Source organism: Gymnoscopelus braueri (genome assembly GCF_963280865.1).
Source record: "Gymnoscopelus braueri genome assembly, chromosome: 17".
NCBI classification, from domain to species: domain Eukaryota; kingdom Metazoa; phylum Chordata; class Actinopteri; order Myctophiformes; family Myctophidae; genus Gymnoscopelus; species Gymnoscopelus braueri.
Genome location: NC_137617.1, coordinates 45612559 through 45631463, shown reverse-complemented (window position 1 = coordinate 45631463; position 18905 = coordinate 45612559). Strand labels below are relative to the sequence as shown.

Below are 18905 nucleotides of genomic sequence, written 5' to 3'. Positions count from 1 at the left end.
TGTTCAGATTTCAGAATAATTTTGTAATGCAGATTTTAACGTTGTGTGTTCGAATGTGAAAATAAAAACTGCAACACTGCTGTCATTATGAAAGTTGTTTTAACTCTTATTGAAGTTTACTTCAGAACTCTATTATTGTGTTTGGCATGTGCTGTATCCTGTCTTTCATCAGTCTGTAGCGCGCACACACACACACACACACACACACACACACACACACACACACACACACACACACACACACACACACACACACACACACACACACACACACACACACACACACACACACACACACACACACACACACACACACACACACACACAGCAAACCTCCTGCAGAGTCATGTCATAAATGGCTGTGGACTTTTACCCAGAGTCATTCCTTACAGCAGGTTATTAATGATTACAGTTATATATATCGCCATAATCACTTCTCAGTTCAGGTAACATGTTGACACTGGAGGAGCAAGCTGGACTGGTTTCTTCAACCACCTTGCAGGCAGGTGATAAGGAAGCACTCTGAATGAGAGAAACGGTACTAATCTTTTTATATATTAATTAGAAATGTATTTTTGAAACATTTTAACCACACAAATCTTGTATGGATTCAAAATATTTTCAGATGGCGGACCGCAGCCAAATACATAATTAATTTGGGGGTCCCCTGACATGAAAAAGTTTGAGAACCAGCGGTTTAATCTATCATTGACATGAGGAGGGGAGAGTTTAAGGACTCTCCCCTTGAACTCTCAAATAATATAAGAAAGAGGAAAAAAAAAAAAGAAAGCCGAACTACAAGCTCACAATGCCTCGCATTGCGAGGCGTTGTGAGCTTGTAGATCGGTTATTTTCACAATATTTATCTGTGGAACCGAGTCAAACAAAATGTAATGCCTCAACTCCTATAATTCCAAGTGCTTGTCAGGGTGGGGGGTCCCCAGTTCAAATATGATTATTTTGGGGGATCCCCAGTTCAAATATGATTATTTTGGGGGATCCCCAGTTAAAATATGATTATTTTGGGGGTTCGCGGCCTGAAAAGGTTGAGAGCCACTGACATAGCCTACAGGCTCCGAGGTGGACATAAAACAACATACATAGGCTGCATAAAATAGGAGGAAGTATTACGTGCAGGACGACATTTGCATGGCGATGTGAGTGGACTTAAAATGAATTGAACATATTTTTTTTAATGAAAAATAAAAACCTCGCTCATCGCATTGCGCCACGTTGTGAGCTTGTAGATCTGCTATTTTCAAAGTGGTGTTTTGCTGCTATATTAACACATTTAGCTGGGGACGCCCTGGAACCCCCTCAAGGACCCCTAGGGGTCCCTGGACCCCACCTTAAGAACCTCTGTAGTAGAGAATAGGCCGTAGACCAGGGGTGGGCAGCATTTATTTCCAGAGGGCCATACTGACTTTGATAAAGTGAGTGAAGGGCCACACGTTGTACAATTGAATTGAAACTTCAAACACATAGTGCTGAATTATGTTAAAACTGCATGAATTTGGTAGACATGCCAGACTACTTTACAATAAGGTCCTTGCTTTTACAACAAGAAATTTCTGTTACAAAATGTTGATCCTCTTTTTTTTTTTACAGCTGTACTGTACTCTGCCCTGCCAAGCCAAAGTGCAGTAACTACGTTTTTGGACACACCGACTTATTTGTGTATCCCAAAGGTCAAATTAGCCTTTGTGATTTTGGGGGATAAACAATTACCTCAAGAACAGGTGTACAATTAGTGTAATATCACTTATATGCCGATATCTCATTTGGCTGACCAGTTGAATCACTTTTAAACCCATTTTTCAGTGATTTTTTTTTTTCGTAGTTACTGCACTTTACCTTGGCGGATCACTCTGGTGTACTCTGGACTCTACATAAAACAATCCATGTCAATGCCGTATCAACTTTTAAATGAGCCTATAAATGTATTAAGTATCTTATCTGAAATGCACCACTCCATAGGTCACTGATAAAACACATTGCATTATGTTATATATATGGACTCAAACAAACAGGAGAAGGCTGTAACACCAGTATTGATGAGGTGCTGCTGACCTTGGTAAATACGTCTAAAAGTGAGGAAAAAGTCTCACACTAATGCTGAGTTCACACGGGCAGATACAAAGATACATGCTAGGTCCGGGTATGCTACCATTCATTTTCAAGGGCCGGGTCCGGGCCCCGGGCCGTATGTTGCCCATGTGTAGACTAATACGTGTTTAGCTAAATAGGTATGAAAAAAGGTCAATTCTGTGGAGTGCTCTCATTTGGCTTGTTTTCATGTTCTCATGTCCTTTCTAATGCTGGTGTATCATAGAGACATGATTGGTTGTTTTGAATGTGCGTAGGCTAAGGATTTTGGCAACCTCTCTCTCTGTCTCTCCGCCCAGCTCAACTCTTTCCAGGAAATAGAAACCATTGTATTAATCAGGTTTATCTTGTATCTGACACTGTGTGACTGATACAGATCAACTACGAAGTCATCAATTACAACTCAGTGTCTACAGACAAGGACCTTGGACAGACATCAGGATTAATGACAGGTGAGGAATTACAGCAAACACATGTTTGATAGTGTTACATTGTACAATAGAACTGTATGACTGTACAGTATAATAGCCTAGTATAAGATGATGTTGATGATAATTTTTTTTTACATATCTTTATTCAATACAAATGTTGCTTATTGGATGCAGTTTGTGAAAACACATGAAATTATTTTTCAGAATTTTGGTTCAGAACGGTACGGTACGATACGCTAAACATGACCCGTACGCATCACAACAACAAAGACAAACAGAAAAGGCAATAAGTCTGTTACCTTATTTTACTTGTATTTAAGAGTCTGTATGCTGGAGTACCCCAATTAACAAAACGGCTTAAAAATACTAATTACAGCATTGGAAGAGGAGAGGGAGTTTGAGGGAAAGCCGTAAAACCATTCAAAGGGTGATTGGCTGTAATCCCAGATTCCCAGTGATTTATTTGTTGATAGGCAAATAACAGCTCGGCTTACTTGGGCATCAGGTATTATGTACCAACATAATGGGGGCACGGTGACGCAATCGGTAGCGCTGTCGCCTCACAGCTGGAAGGTCCTGGGTTTGATTCCCACCGGGGTATTCCGCGTCATCAGTGCCCATACCCTAGCGTGGAGTTTGCATGTTCTCCCGTGTCCCCTAGGGTAGGTACCCTCACAAAAACATGCAGTAATCCTGGTCTCTATACTGCCTCCCCCTGGTCACCCGAGGCGCCTGATGGAGAGGAAAGAACTGGTTGGAATAACGTGTTCCTTCCACGCGCTACGTCCTACCAGGGAAACCCCCCCCCCCCCCCACCCGTCAGGTGATAAGAAGCGGCTTGCTAACTCCTCATGCATTGAAGGAGGCAAGAGCTCAGTTCTGGGCTCTCCCTAGGCTGGCAGATTGAGAGTAGCACCCAGGATTACTTAGGCAATTGGCACTGGGTGAAATCATTGGTTGCAAAATTGTGAGATAAAAAAAAAAGGTATACCTACATAGACAGGCATGCCCATTGGCTTTCTGAATTGGGAGCACTTTCTGGGGAGTAGAGCGACCAAATACTACTCTGAAAATGACGGGGATGGTGTAATTTTGCAACCAACACTCTAAGGCAAATGTTGGCTTTGTTCAAGTACTGAAATATCCAACATTACATAAAATGAACACGTAGATATGACAGTAAAATGTTGAAAGCAGCACTATTGTCATGTCCCGGGTCTGTCCCCAGCCCCTCCCCTCCCCTCTCCTCTCTGGTCTCTGATTCCCTTGAGTGGACTCACCTGCGGGTGTCAGCCGTACCTAGTTGGCTAACGAGCCTCAGAGACTATTTAACACTGTCAGTGACTACACTCTGAGCTTGCTCATTGATTGTATTGCTGTTTGCTAAAAACACCCGGGCCCCTGACAATTATGTAACTTTGTCCTCTTCTACCCCCGGATATGAACCCGGTTTCCTGCGCAAGTGCTGACATTTTTACCGTTGAGCTAATAGAGCCTGCCTGCTTGCTCAGGCAATCTAGACCATCAGGTAAAAATTTGGGTCAGATCCTGTGTCTTGGTGAGACATGACCTTTGACACGATCTAAATGTCTCAATAGAAGAGCAGGGAGACACAATACAACCACCCCAATTGTATAAGTTATATTGTACTAACATACTCTACCATACAGATTGTAGACGTTATATTGTATTAACATACTCTACCATACATATTGGACAAAATTACATTGTGAGGCTTCAAGATACTGTTAACCTGACTAATAACTTGATTACTATTGGTCCAACTGATAGATAGATTGAATGGGATCATTGGGATGAATCTTCATAATATCCATGAAATAGAATTGTTGTGTCTTCAACATGTGTGTTTAGTGAAAACACTACATGATGGAGTCAGTGTTGCCAGATTTGCGAGAGAAATACGCAACAAGGTCTATGAAAACAAGCCCAAAAGACACGACTACAGGCCACATGAACACTTTAGCCCTATACATACATCGGCTATTTGAAAATAGCCGATCTACAAGCTCCCAATGCATCGCGATGCGACACGTTGTGAGCTTGTAGATCTTCTATTTCCCAAAAAATCTTGAAAAAAAGTGACAAAATGTGGAATATGTTTGAAAATGTTAATAACACAAATCTGGTACAGGGGGTCCCTCGCACAAATTATTTCCAGATAGGGGATTACATATTAATTTGGGGGTCCGTGACATGAAAATGTTTGAGAACCACTGGTTTAAACAACATTTAGAAACAAGCCCAAATAAGCGCAACCCGCAACTACCAATATTTACAAGCAACTTTACAGAAAAACAAGCCCAAAGTCGCTTATAAGCGGACATGGCAACCCTGCATGGAGCTCTCATTTAGAGTCAGTGTTGTTGACACATCTGAGCTGTCAGTCAACTCACTCTTGTGACTTGATATGAGGTGGTTAATGTGCGCCCTCTAGTGACACATGATGGAATGTTGCAACAACAGAATGTTGCAAACGTTGTATCCCTGTCAGAATCTGTTCCCTTTGCAGGAGCTGGTTGAAATACACTGTAGGTCTAGTGCACTGTAAAGTACAACCATAATAGTAGGAAACCTACTGTTACATTTAATTCCCTCTTAGATGGCACTGTATATTCCAGTTTAATTTGAGTGAAAGTTCCTTTATTGCCTTTTAAGAAGCTGCTACTATGTCATTCCTTCATTGCATGTTGAGAGGCAAGCATGCTGCAGTGTGTTCTGCACAGCTCTTTACGTTTTAGTGTCTTGGAGTAGATATGTCTGTAGTAAACTCAAATATTATTGTGTCAAGGTGTGTAAGAAAATGTTTTACTGTGATGTGTAGTCAATGTTGTTAACTTTTTAATAGTGTTTGTTGGTCTACTCATTTCCATGTGCCAAAGGTGTCTATGAGATTATTGTATTGTTGGAAATCATATCAATGTGTGCATGTTTTCAGTAGCTGTTACTCGGTAGCAGCTCATTTGCTGACAATGTCTTTGTCTTACGATGTCAACCCAAAGTAGTACAGTATAAATACTCTTCTGAAGAAACTGCTTTATTATTGGGAGTTTGTACGCTATCTGTCTAGTCTTTGCACAGACATGCATGTGTGTGAGGACATAATAGTCCCTTCTGCACCATCTGTGCTCGTGCCTGCATTCTACTGCACCCCTTGCCCCCTTGCCCCAAACCTCTTTGCCAAAAATAGTCAGCTTGTAGATCGGCTATTATTGGTGAATGCTCCCCCCAGAATATAGATGCTAGGGTTCAAGTGGTTAATAGAAAAATACAAAAAAATCTTATCAAACAAAGATTGGCGGCCCCCCTGTAGTAACTCTGAGAACCCCCTAGGGGTCCCGGACCCCCTGTTGAAGACCCCATGGTCTACTCTATTTTATGAATGTACTGTACGAACTCTTACAGTATATGTTTATGTCCAATTCAATTTGGAGAAAAGCAAACCAGCACACTGACACCCACTAGTGGGCAGTGGGCAGAGCAAAACGCTCTGATGTGGGGGCTGGGGGGTTTGAATGAATGGTTTTACATCCCTGACCTTTTACATCACTGTAAAACAGGACAGACGCACCAACAGTGAGGCATTGAAGACCACGTGGAACAACCCAAGGGGCCTCACATGCATGCTGTCTGATTAGGTAAGCCCTTGTAGATGGAATAATAGATCATCACCTGTTTCAATTGTTCATATTTTAAGTCTGCAGTGTTTGGCCGATACATGTATTCTTAGCACTGAAGGCCACATTTAACTTGTGTTTAGCCTGTGGGAAATGTACTTATCCATTTATTGTTTTGCCGAAAGATGTGTTCTGTTCCTGATTAAATGTCATGTGGAATAATCTTTTTTCTCTCACAAATTCCGTTTGCAAACTCCCGTTTTTTACCCCTCTTCAAATTCACTGTAACATATACATATTATAGGCCTGGGGTCTTCAACGTTTTCATGCCAAGGACCCCCTAGCTGAGAGAGATATGAAGCAGGGACCCCCTCTGTATTGTATAAAATTGTGTTTCAGATAAACTTTTGCTGCTCTTTTTTCCCTCTACACCTATAACTCTTTGACAAAAATAGCCGATCTACAAGCTCACAACGCCTCGCGCTGAGCTTGTAGATCTGCTATTTTTGGCTTAATCTCCTCAGAAAAGGGATGCTAGGGTTCAAGTGGTTAATGTAAAAAAAAAAAAAATCATACCACACAAAGATTTGGCGGACCCCCTGTAGTAGCTCTGAGGACCCCCTAGGGGTCGCGGACCCCCTGTTGAAGACCCCTGTTATAGGCCATCCAGGCTGGCCAGGACAGACCTCAAAATAACGGGGGTGGGATGCATTGCAGAGACCCTCGGCCAGGCAGGGTAGAGGACAGGATGGAAGTGGCCAGCAAGGGCTCTCTCTGGCATGGGGCCCGTGCCACCGCGTTGATGCATCCTTTTGATGACCCTAAGGGGTGTCAAACTCGCATTTTCGGTACCGCATGCGGGCCCTGAAAGGGGTCCACGGCGGCCCCCAACATGATTTTCCGAAAAATAAAATCATACTACCTTTTATGGCATAAAAAGGTAGTATGATTTTATAGGTAGTTTGATTTTTACGCCGGAAAATCATGTTGGGGGCCGCAGTGGATCCCTTTCAGGGGCCTGCATGCGGTCCCGAAAATGCAAGTTTGACACCCCTTAGGGCAGGGGTCTTCAACAATAGCTACTACAGGGGGTCCTTTGTGTGATATGATTTTTTTTTTTACATTAACCACTTCAACCGTAGCATCCCTTTTCTGAGGAGAACTTAAGCCAAAAATAGCAGATCTACCAATCTCACAACGCCTCGCGCTGCGAGGCGTTGTGAGCTTGTAGATCGGCTATTTTTGGCAAAGAGTTATAGGTGTAGAGGGAAAAAAGAGCAGCAAAAGTCTATCTGAAACACAATTTTATACAATATAGAGGGGGTCCCTGCTTCATCTCTCTCTCAGCTAGGGGGTCCTTGGCCTGAAAACGTTGAAGACCCCTGCCTTAGGGTCATCATAAGGACGCATCAACGTGGAGCAGAGGCATGACAGCTTCAGGAATCAGCTTTCAGGACGTGTAGTTCCAGACTCTATGTCAATGGTACTCAACCTATGGGTCGGAACCCATAGGTTCCATGATTTTGGGGGGGTCCCCAGAGGACAGTGAAGTGGCAATTTAAGGACTTCTAAGAGCTTTTTAATACCTAAAAAAAATAAGAAAGACAGAAAATAAAGAAGACCATTACTGCATCATCAAAAGTTATCAACAAAACTATACTATAAAAACTTGACAAAAAATGGCCGAATTGTCAAATTATATAAGAAAGAAGGAAAAATGTGGAAAATAGACGATCTACAAGCTCACAACACTTTGCGTTGCGAGGCGTTATGAGCTTGTAGATCTGCTATTTTCACAATATTGATTTGTGGAACCGAGTCATACAAAATTGAATGCCTCAACTCTTACAATTCCAAGTGCTTGTCAGGGTGGGGGGGTCCTCCCCAGTTCAAATATGATTATTTTGGGGGGGGTCACGGCCTGAAAAGGTTGAGTACCATTGCTCTATGTAGCATTCAGTGGTTGTGGAATAGTTGTCTGGCTACGGGAGACAGAAATGTATTAAAGTTAATTTGGGGCGTTTCCAGTAGGCTACAAAGCATTCCAAATGGAGGAAACGACAGCAGAGATCGAGCGAGAGCTGATGGAGGCAGCAACGCAGAGCGACACTTTGCAGATCGGGATTCAGACTACCAGCAGCACGCCAGCAGGTGAAACATTATGATAGAAATATCAAGCACATGATTAATGTTATTGTTTTTTTTATAGTGTGCTCGCTGCGAGCACACTATTTATTTATTCTCCCCCAAAAGTATGGCACCTAACTACTCCCACATACTTTCACTTAGAAACTCCATTCAAACTTTAAAAAATCCAGCTTACTGTGGACACGTGTGCTTGTACTTTTCTTTTTTGTAGTTTTTGAAATAATTAACTTTAAGCACCCAATGCATTTCCAATGGGTTTTGCCAGTGGGGAGAGAGAAGGACAGAGGAGAAGTTCACACAGGTCTGCTCTCTGATTTAATCCAAAGATCTAAACTGTGTGATGTATATATTTCGAGTTAAGACCATTAATATCAACCCATGTCTCTTCACACTCATTCAATCATTACACCTGGTGAAAGCTAGCCTGTCATTCATTGGCTGCTCAGTGGTGCAGCAAAGTAACTAAGTACATTTACTCAAGTACTATGCAAGTGCTTACAATGCACAATACAATTTTGAGGTACTTTTACTTTACTAATTTGTGTTACCTCTACTCCACTACAATTACAGCATATGACAGCTTTAGTTACATTACATTTTTGATTATTAATACAAAACCTACAGTAACCACACACAGCCGATCTACAATGTGATGCGTTATGAGCTTGTAGATCTGCTATTTTCTGAACGTTGAGTAATTTTACTTTGGTACTCAAAGTATATTTTGATGCTAAAACGTTTGTACACTGCAAGCTCCAAACCCCCCCCCCCCCCCCCACACACACACACACACACACACACACACACACACACACACACACACACACACACACACACACACACACACACACACACACACACACACACACACACACACACACACACACACACACACACACACACACACACCCATACTACAATGTGATGCGTTGTGAGCTTGTAGATCTGCTATTTTGGGAAAACCTTAACAGTTTTTGGAAAGTGTGAGTACAGGGGGTGGCAGCGGCCGGATGGCAACTGCGAGGTTCCCAGTTCGATCCCGGGCTCCCCCAGAGTTAGTGTCGAAGTGTCCTTGAGCAAGACGCTGAACCCCCAATTGCTCCCGATGAGCAGGTGCCTTGCATGGTGTGTAAATGGGTGACATTTTAATGGCAATAATTTTGAAAATTTCAAGCTCCAATTTAACACTAATGGTGTGTATTGGTCAACATGACCTCACACCTCCCCACACCCCATTGTTTCTTTATAGGAACAATATTTTCTAGTCAATCATGTTATTAATCAATAATCATTTTATTAATCATGTAGGACTATTTTCATAGAAGCATTTTGATGTGAGCTTGTAGATGAGTTGTTTTTGGTGTGGAAATAACAGCAGCGTTGCTACGTAAGGCTGCTGCGCTCAAGACAGATATCTGTGATTCTGCTCATCATTGGAAGTTTACATTTTTTCCCAGATCCGGGGGAAGGCTCGAGCGATCGGACGGAGGCCGCGGCGAGGCCGCTCCGTGCACCATCCCCGGCCTTGAGTTGGCCTGGTCAGATGGAGACGGTCGACCCGCTCCACGACGTGGACCTGGCGGATCACGTCTTCAATGAGGACAATGTTCTCCCCCCCTCCTACGACAGGGCCTCCCTGCCCCCCCCTCCCCATGGAACTGGTATGTCAGAACCCCCCAATCCTCCCCCCTCCTGCGCCCCTGCTGCTTCTACAGATACAACACACAATTTGCTCGAGTATAGATTTTTGGCATGAGTTGTACTCTTACCCTTAAGCCCTAACTCTTGTGTTAAGCCCTAACCCTAACGAATACAAATGTAAAGTGATATTTAAATCTATAGAAATCTAGAGATAATGTGAACCTGTAACAATATATGTCGAATATAGCGTATATCTATTAAACAAATGAAACCAGCAAACTGATACGGGTTTAGTCACATCTGTGATCTTTATGAATATTATACTTATTTTTCCAACCAGGAAAGAACAGCGACCCGACAGAACTGAGAATTGTTCTGATCGGGGGAAGAAGAGGATCACACTGCGGAAAGAGTCCAGTAGGAAACATCATCCTGGGAAGAGATGCTTTTGACACAAACACACAAACAAACACACAAACAAACACACAAACAAACAAGAGTGTCATGAGACAAGCGGTAGTGTCAGGGAGACAGGTAACCGTGGTCAACACTCCAGGATGGAGATTTTCATTTCCCCTAGATCTGACCCCAAAACTGACTCAGTTAGAAATCCAACAGAGTTTGAATCTGTGTCATCCAGGACCTCATGTCTTTGTCCTAGTGACACCTAGTGTCACCCAACGTGAAGGAACAGCGATGTCAGCAGAGGAGCATGTGAGATTTTTCTTCGGTGATCGAGTGTGGACACACACTATTGTGGTGTTCACTGTAACTAATAACAATAAGTCACCTCTGCAGATGGCACCTGATGTCATTAGATCTGACGATCAATTAAGATATCTTACCGAGAAATGTAAAGGTCGCTTCCATGTTCTTAACATTAGTGACAGAGGAGATAGAAGTCAGGTCACACAGCTGCTAGAGAAGATAGAGCAGATGGTGACTAGTAATGGTTGTCACTATGAGACAGAAAAACATGTCTCAGAGGAACTGAAGGAGATGGAGAGAACTATCAGAAGAAGAGCAGAACAAAGGAGGGCAGACGCTCAGAAACAAACAACTGGACGTCCAAAACATATGGGTATGTTTGGTTTTACTTTGTTAAAGTGACACTTTGCTATCTAAATTGCATTGTTCTGATGTGAGGAGATCATACTGGCAATTTGCTGGAAATTTGTTTTTAACCCTTGCATTGTGTTAGAAAACTGCATCCACTTGTGGTGTTAGCGGGTCAAATTTGACCCGTGATTTAAATCAGCCCAAAATACAAAATAAATAAGTATTTTCATTATTGTTTTTCTCCCACCTCATAGCTGACTTGTAATGCATTCATATCCATGTAAACACTTTTTAAAATATTATGTTGGGTTAGGGCTAGGGTTTCATCTTTCAATATATGTCGTTTTCTATTATAAAAATGTAAAAATTCACTCATTACATTTTCTATAATGAAGGCAATGGATAATGATGTTATCTAGCTATAATAGAATAATTAGGAATAATAATTAGAACACACTTACCAAAAAAAATTATTAAAAAAACACTTGTTTTCGTTTTTTAACTTTAAAAAAATGTTAAAATTATTAAAAATAGTGACACTAGTGGTGTTAGGGTCCGAAATGACCCGTATACCATAGAAGGTAAAAAGTCATTTATTTTTCATAAACTCAAACTTTATTTTACTCCTGATAGCAAATGCTAATTGAGGACAAGTCTCTCTCACTCTCAAAGATGTAAACATTGAATATTGACAATTTGGGGGGGAATTGAGCCACACTTCTTTGCCGGGTCATTTCGGACCCTAACATCACAAGTGTCACTTTTTTTTTTGAGACCATCAGAATTAATTAAAATGATGATAAATAATTTTGTTGCGTTAAAATGGCTATTTTTGAGGATATCATGAAGCCTCGTTCCAATAAAGAAATGTAAAGGGTACTTTTTACCTATTCAAACTTGAAAACGGGTAAAAAAAGACCCTAACACAATGGAAGGGTTAAATACACCAACGCTGGTGTCCCTAAAAAAAAAGAAAATCCTTCCCGAAAATAGTGACAATAACTGATTTAAGTGTTGCATGACGACGCGTTGTGAGCTTGTAGATAGTTTTGCTATTTGTCATAGATGGAGTATATAGGGCTTAACCACATCCCTATCGTGGGGCAAACATTAGGCATAAATAGCTGATAGAAGATATCTAGTGCCTAGCGAAAACAGGAGGAGGTCTAGTATAATCCCCTGGGGGACTCCAGTCAACTAAGTATAGGGTTGAAGTGGTTAAGTGCAATATTTTAAACCTAAACTTTATCTTAAAACAAACTGTGATAATTGCAGATCTATAAGCTCACGTGTTGCCTGTAGATCGGCTTTTTGGGAATTTTTGAAGAAAATAAAAATGTGGTTAAACAAAAAGGTGTCAATGTGAAAGTAAACGTAAACAATCTTTTCTTTGACAGGACTGACTGACCTCAGGATTCTGTTGCTGGGAAGGGAGTGGTCTGGGAAGAGTTCAGCAGGAAACCTCATTCTGGGAGGCAGTCCTTTTAAAGTTAGTCAGGGAGGTCATAGGTCAGTGCAGTGTGAGGTAAGACATCGTGCAGTAGCAGGGAGACATCTGACAGTGGTGGAATCACCAGGCTGGCCACAGGACAGACGACTACAGGACACCTCAGAGATGGACAAACTGGAGATCCAGAAGAGTGTGAGTCTCTGTCCTCCTGGACCACATTCTGTCCTTCTGACGGTTCCTCTTGATAAAGCGTTCACCAAAGCACGGAGAGTAGCAGTAGAGGAACACATGGAACTTTTGTCACAGAGCGTGTGGAGTCACACTACAGTACTGTTCACCAAGGGAGACAATCTTGGAGACAGAAGCATTGAACAGCACATTGAGGCCGAAGGGGAAGACCTCCGTTGGCTTGTTGACAAATGTGGGAACAGATATCATGTCTTCAACACTACGAAGAGAGATGACGCTCAGGTGACAGAGCTGCTGGAGAAGATAGAGGAGATGGTGGCAGGAAACAGAGGTGGACACTATGAAGTTGATGGAGATGTTTCAGAGAAGGTGTCAGAGAGGGAGAGGAACGTAGAGGAACATGTCCAGACATTCATGACCAAGACCCACAGACGAAGAACAGCTCTGAAAGCTCTGTATGGTAATGTTTATATAAATCTATCTGCCTGTCTGTTATGAAACTGGCTGGTAAATTAGTAAAGGAAAACTTCACGGGCGCTCGGGTGGCGCAGTGGTAAAGTAGCTGGCATAACGACTAAATTGGGGAGAAAAAGGACAACTTCACCCAGTTTCAACCTACCTTAATGTCAACCTATCTATGTAATTGTTGTGAGAAGTAGTAGCTCACAACACGTCGCTATGTGACGCGCTGTGAGCTTGTAGATCAGATATTTTCTCTATGTGTCTATATATAAGTCTGTCTGTGGTTATATTGAACCAATGAATAGTATTAGCAAAAGCTTGTTACTAAATGAACTACATTGGATCCATTGGAACACAGGTTATTTTTGTCCATTTCCTGAAAAGTTTTGGATATAAGGTTCTACTTCAGTACTCCGCTCTAGGTCTCGCTATGGGAGAGCGCTCCCTGGTGCGAACACAGAAGCATTTTCTTGATACACTTCCAGACAAAATCCATTTGGCTGGATTCTGATTCGCTCCCCTGACTGAAGGTCCCGCCCTCCGCCTATATAGTCAGGGGCCGGATCTTCACTCGTTCCTTCATTCCCTCTTCTTGTCTGAACGCAGAGCTTATTTCCTCAGTTTTCGCCTAAGTTTTGTTAGCTTAACTACGTTTCAACAGGCCAGGACCGACTTCTGTGACCGGGAGGCGCTAACTAATCCAGGTGATTTCTGACTTTTTCCTACCGTTAAAACACGGTTTTCCGTAATATTTCCTGAGCTAGTAGCCTCAGGGCTCGCTAGTAGCCTCAGGGCTCGCTCCTAGCGTTTTAATACGGGTTAGCTTCGATCGCTAACTGTTAGCTTGCTAACTCCAGCTTAGCGAGTGACTAACTTGCGGTAGCTCTTTAGGCTAGCTCACCACTGTTGCTCGGCTAGCCCCCCCGGCTATCAAAGCTAGCTCAATGGGAAACTTGTGGTTGGCAGGCCTTCCTCAGAGTTTTCCCAGTCAGGAGTGAGTCAGGCCCTGAGCTAATCTCACTCCCCGCCCAAGCCTCAGTCAAAGCCCCAGAGGCCGAGCTAAGAGCATGGCGTCCGGGACCAGGCAGAAGACCCGGTCCACCTCTCGCTTCGTACTTCATGGCACCGGGGTTACGGTAGTAACCTATAGTTTCCTCCCGACAGTGACAATATGAAGGCTGTTGTAAAACTCAATCTCTGAATCCAGATCCTAAATATTTTTGTTTGTGTCTGTCAGGAGAACATCAGAGTCTACCAGATGTGAGGGTGATGTTGGCTGGTGGAGAGGAGCTTCAGAGGAGCAGAGCTGGAAATTACATACTGCAGGAGACTGTGTTTCCAGAAACTCCTTTCAAGGTGAGTAATATATGAATGTAATGTTATAATGAATGACCTCAACGTAAACCATAAAGATATCAAATAGAAAAAAATCTGATGATAATGTGAAAGTATCTGCTGTCATTAATGATTTACCACTTCCATTCACCCTGGTGTCACAACATTGTTCACGATTTTTCACAACCCCCCCCCCCCCCTTTTTTTTTCCTTGTTCCAAAATAGCAGATCTACAAGGTCACAACAACCTGTCACATAGCGATGTGTTGTGAGCTTGTCCTTCTATTTTTGAATTGCCAAAGTATAAAATACTGTTTAAGTGTTTAAGACTTCATGACCATTGAACTGTCAGTGATCAATACACACACGTTCCCTCTCAAATGAACAAGGAGTCATTACATAAGATAGTCAAGGTTAAGAGGGAACTCTTTACAGAGGACAGAATATAATGAAGGTTTTGATTATTGTGACTAACATATAGTAAACCTCATATTCCAGAAGGTTAAAACCCAGACTAAACTGACAGAATGTGTCAGACAACAGGGACGATTTGATGAAAGAAATGTGACTGTGGTGAACTGTCCAGACTGGTCGACTACACCTCCATCACAGAAGATCAAAGACATCCTTCTACACGGTGTGACTCTGTGTTCTCCTGGACCCCACGCTGTCCTGTTGAATGTTCCTGTCCTGTCCAGTTTCTCTGAAGATGACAGGAGATCAGTGGAGGAACACATGGAGCTGCTGGGGGAGAGAGTCTGGAGACACGCTCTGGTTCTGTTCACATCTGCATACTGGCTGGGAGGGAAACATGTTGAGGAGTACATAGAGTCTGAAGGAGAACCTCTGAGGTGGCTCCTGAAGAAATGTGGCTACAGATATCATGTTCTAGACTTCAAGTCGGTCATTCCAGAGATAAAAGAGTTGATGGAGAAAATAGAAGACATGGTGACGAGGAGCAGAGGACACTATGAACCTTTAGAGATGACACCGTTCAAAACTCTGAAAGACAAATTGACAGACGAAGAACAGAAATGCCTGGAAGAAGAAATGAAGAAGAGAGAGGAGGAGATGATGGAGAGGATGTTGAAGTTTGTGGAGGGGCCAGCTGTCAGGAGGAGAAGGGACAGCCTGCTGCACCTTCCTCCAAGTAGTGAGTATCAATATAATTGATCTGCAACAACAGTGATTCGGACCACAATGGAAACAAGTCCCCAGAACTTGAAGTGTTTTAGTGTGTTTTCCGTGTTGTTTACATTCAACCAACTTGGAAATATTTTTGGCCACAAACTACCAACTGACAATATTGTGTACCAGGGATGGACCCCCATATGAAAATATTAGTGTTCAAAATGTTCAAAATTATAAAAAAAACAATTACAATTTACAATATTTTTCTAAATGTTTTAAAAATAGCAGATCTACAAGCTCACAATCACATTATGGCCCGCTGTGAGCTATTTTGTCTTTTGTTTTGTTCTTTATTTACCCTGGGTAGTAGCTGAGCACAAATGCTCATTTCCATCAACGCCCTGCACATACTGTAGACACACACATTAAAACCTGGTAGCTGACCAGTACAACTTATACTGTTGGTCACTGAGCATCTCCACTGGAGCAGTTGGGGGTTCAGTGCCTTGCTCAAGGGCACTTGGGCTAGTGGTGAGTGGTGGCCATTCACTTCCCCACCCAGATTTTTCCTGGCGGTCCAGGGAATCGAACCGGAAACCGAACCGGGAACCTTTCGGCAACAAGTGTGCTCCTCTAACCCTTAGGCCACCACCCTAATCTTATTATGAGCATTGGTGAGGGCCAATTTCATGAAGATAGGTTGAAAATGGGTGAAGTGGTCCTTTAAGATTCCTCTTTCAGCAATAGAGTACTGTATGTGAACTGAGAAAAGAAGATAATAATAATATAATCGGTTGCAGTTTTTTACTTTCTTGTATTATTATCATTGTAAATGTCTTGTTGTCTGTTGTCTTCTGTTCCAGTGAGTGGTGGAACGCCATCTGAAACAGGAAGCAGTTCATACCACCGTTCACCTGCCAAGGTTTCTGATTGGCTGAAGAGACATCCTGGATCAATACCGTCCTCTTCGGGATATGGCACCACGAGTGAAGCTCCCAGCCAGGCAGACTCTGATGTGAGAGATGAAGATGTTTCATAGATGAAACTTTAGTTTGACATCAATCACATATCTTTTAATTTTAATTTCTTTCATTAAAGCTGCGCTATGTAACTGTCCTCTTCTACCCCGGATTTGAACCCGGTTTCCTGTGCAAATGCTGACATTTTTACCATTGAGCTAATAGAGCTTTCCTGCTTGCTCAGGGGATAAATTTAGTGTTGACCATCAGGTCAAAATTTGTGTCAGATCCTGTGTCTAGATGAGACATGACCTTTGACATGATCTATAGAAGGTCTCAATAGGGAGACACAATACAACCACCCTGATTGTATAAGCTATATTATATTTACATACTCTACCATACAGATTGGACAAAGTTACATAGTGCCGCTTTAAGGGAAACAGTGGTAGTAATTATTTAAGTAGTTTGGAGCTTGAAAGAACTGTCTCTTAGAAGCTGTCCATAGACAAAAGAAGAGAGGAGACACAATTGAGAAAAAATTAAGAAATAGAACATACAGCAAAGAACTATCATAACAAAAGACTATCATGTCAGACAAATCACATCCGACATACGTCTCATAACATCACATTAACCACCACTGTAAAAACAGTAGGCCTAATATCTGTTCCTTTTCCAGACACAAGAGACAGTGGAGGGGACCACGGACCCGGACGGGCACCTGCTATCGACAACCAGGACATATTGAACATAACTGCCAAGCCTCAGTTCCCGCTGTCCCTCAGCACCAGGACAACTGGCGTGCCGTGTACGTGCCCAGCCTCAGTTCCACAACCATTAAACTACATACAGAGTAGTGACACGGTGAGCCAACTGCCACCAAGCCTTCCTAACCCTCCCACTGACCACCTACTGAAGCTGAAGGGCTATACTTGAACTGTGACCTGAATGGTGTTCGTTGCCCTCATTAACCTCGTTCCCAGATATGACAAGGAGTAAAGCCTGATAAAGAACTACAGCTGAAATTGCCTATAGGGTGGGACTTCCGTTGTATGTATTTCCCCAGGAAGCTGTCTTTTTTGTCCAATCATGACACAGTGTTCATGCCCATGGAATGTAAACAGATCTCCACAGCCTCAAAGTACGTTTCTTGGACGGTATTTACTGCATTTCTGCTTAGACACTTTGAGTAGTAGTTCTTGTCCAACGTAAGCCCTCATCAACACGGGACACTCTCTCACAGTTCCAACCCGGGACCCATGCCCCAAAATCACAAAGGCTTGGATATGTTGATCCACAGATCAAGCCAAGAGATGGCTGCAGCAGGCATGATTGAACCATGGCCATAAGGTAGTCTTCCATTGACTGCAACTCGCCAGCATAGAATAGAACCAGGTAGATGCCGGAGACCTCCGCCCCCCCCCTCCCCATCATAATGACCTTCACACTGGGACCCCCAAACCTCCGAGACCACCGGGGCCTCCAGGGCTGGATAAGCGAAGGAGACATGTGCCTCAGCACCTCCAGGATATTTTTAGGTGTGTGGGGTACTGGGGACAGTGAAACCCCTAAGGTGGGGACTGTGTAGAGTCCCAGGGTGTGCCAATGTGATGAAGACAGACTTCCCGGCATGCTTCAGGGTATACACTACAGTTATTGTCTATTGCAAAACCCCCAGGCCTTTTTGAAGCAAAGATCTCCAGCTTGGGTCCACTACATGAACTAACGAAAAGGGCTCGACCATGGGCTCGACTCACGGGCTTGCACATGGAGGTAGTTTTTGACGCGGACGCATAAAGCAGTGTTTCTCAACCTTTTCAGGCCGTGACCCCCCAAAATGATCAAATTTGAACTGGGGACCCCCCAACCCTGACAAGCACTTGGAACTGTAAGAGTTGAGGCATTACATTTAGTTTGACTCGTTTCCACAGATAAATATTGTGAAAATAGCCAATCTACAAGCTCTCAACTATTATTTGACAATTTGACCAGTTTTTATAGCGTAGTTTATTGATTACCTTTGATGCAGTATATGTATATATATATAGTATATCATTTAAAAAAAAATTTTTTTAATAGGTATTAAAAAGGTCTTAAAAGTCCTTAAATTGTCACTTCACTGTCATCTGGGGACCCCCCCAAAAATCGTGTGGGGACCCCCACAGGTTGAGAGCCACTGGCATAAATCGGAGTTGAGACATTACATTTAGTTTGACTCGGTTCCACAGATAAATATTGTGAAAATAGACGATCTACAAGCTCACAACGCCTCGCAAAGCGATTTTCAATTTCTTTTTTTGACATAAACATATCAATGTTCGACCAGTTTTTATAGCGTTTTGTACCATTTATGTGT

The 18905-nt window shown here is 42.7% G+C and overlaps 2 protein-coding genes across 2 annotated transcripts; both read left to right on the top strand.

The window, feature by feature from the left end:
• The first annotated feature begins 453 nt into the window (after positions 1-453).
• On the top strand, positions 454-13226 carry LOC308105324 (GTPase IMAP family member 8-like). Its single transcript, XM_080455981.1, has 7 exons — positions 454-538; positions 2483-2558; positions 6116-6193; positions 8201-8323; positions 9778-9981; positions 10302-11042; positions 12418-13226. Exons 4-7 carry the CDS (start codon positions 8221-8223, stop codon positions 13155-13157), a joined length of 1788 nt encoding a protein of 595 aa, XP_080312107.1. The 5' UTR covers positions 454-538; positions 2483-2558; positions 6116-6193; positions 8201-8220; the 3' UTR covers positions 13158-13226.
• Positions 13227-14364: 1138 nt separating this feature from the next.
• Positions 14365-17475, top strand: LOC308105289 (GTPase IMAP family member 6-like). The gene is made up of 4 exons (XM_080455940.1): positions 14365-14477; positions 14955-15609; positions 16451-16602; positions 17229-17475. Exons 1-4 carry the CDS (start codon positions 14391-14393, stop codon positions 17295-17297), a joined length of 963 nt encoding a protein of 320 aa, XP_080312066.1. The 5' UTR covers positions 14365-14390; the 3' UTR covers positions 17298-17475.
• Positions 17476-18905: the final 1430 nt, after the last annotated feature.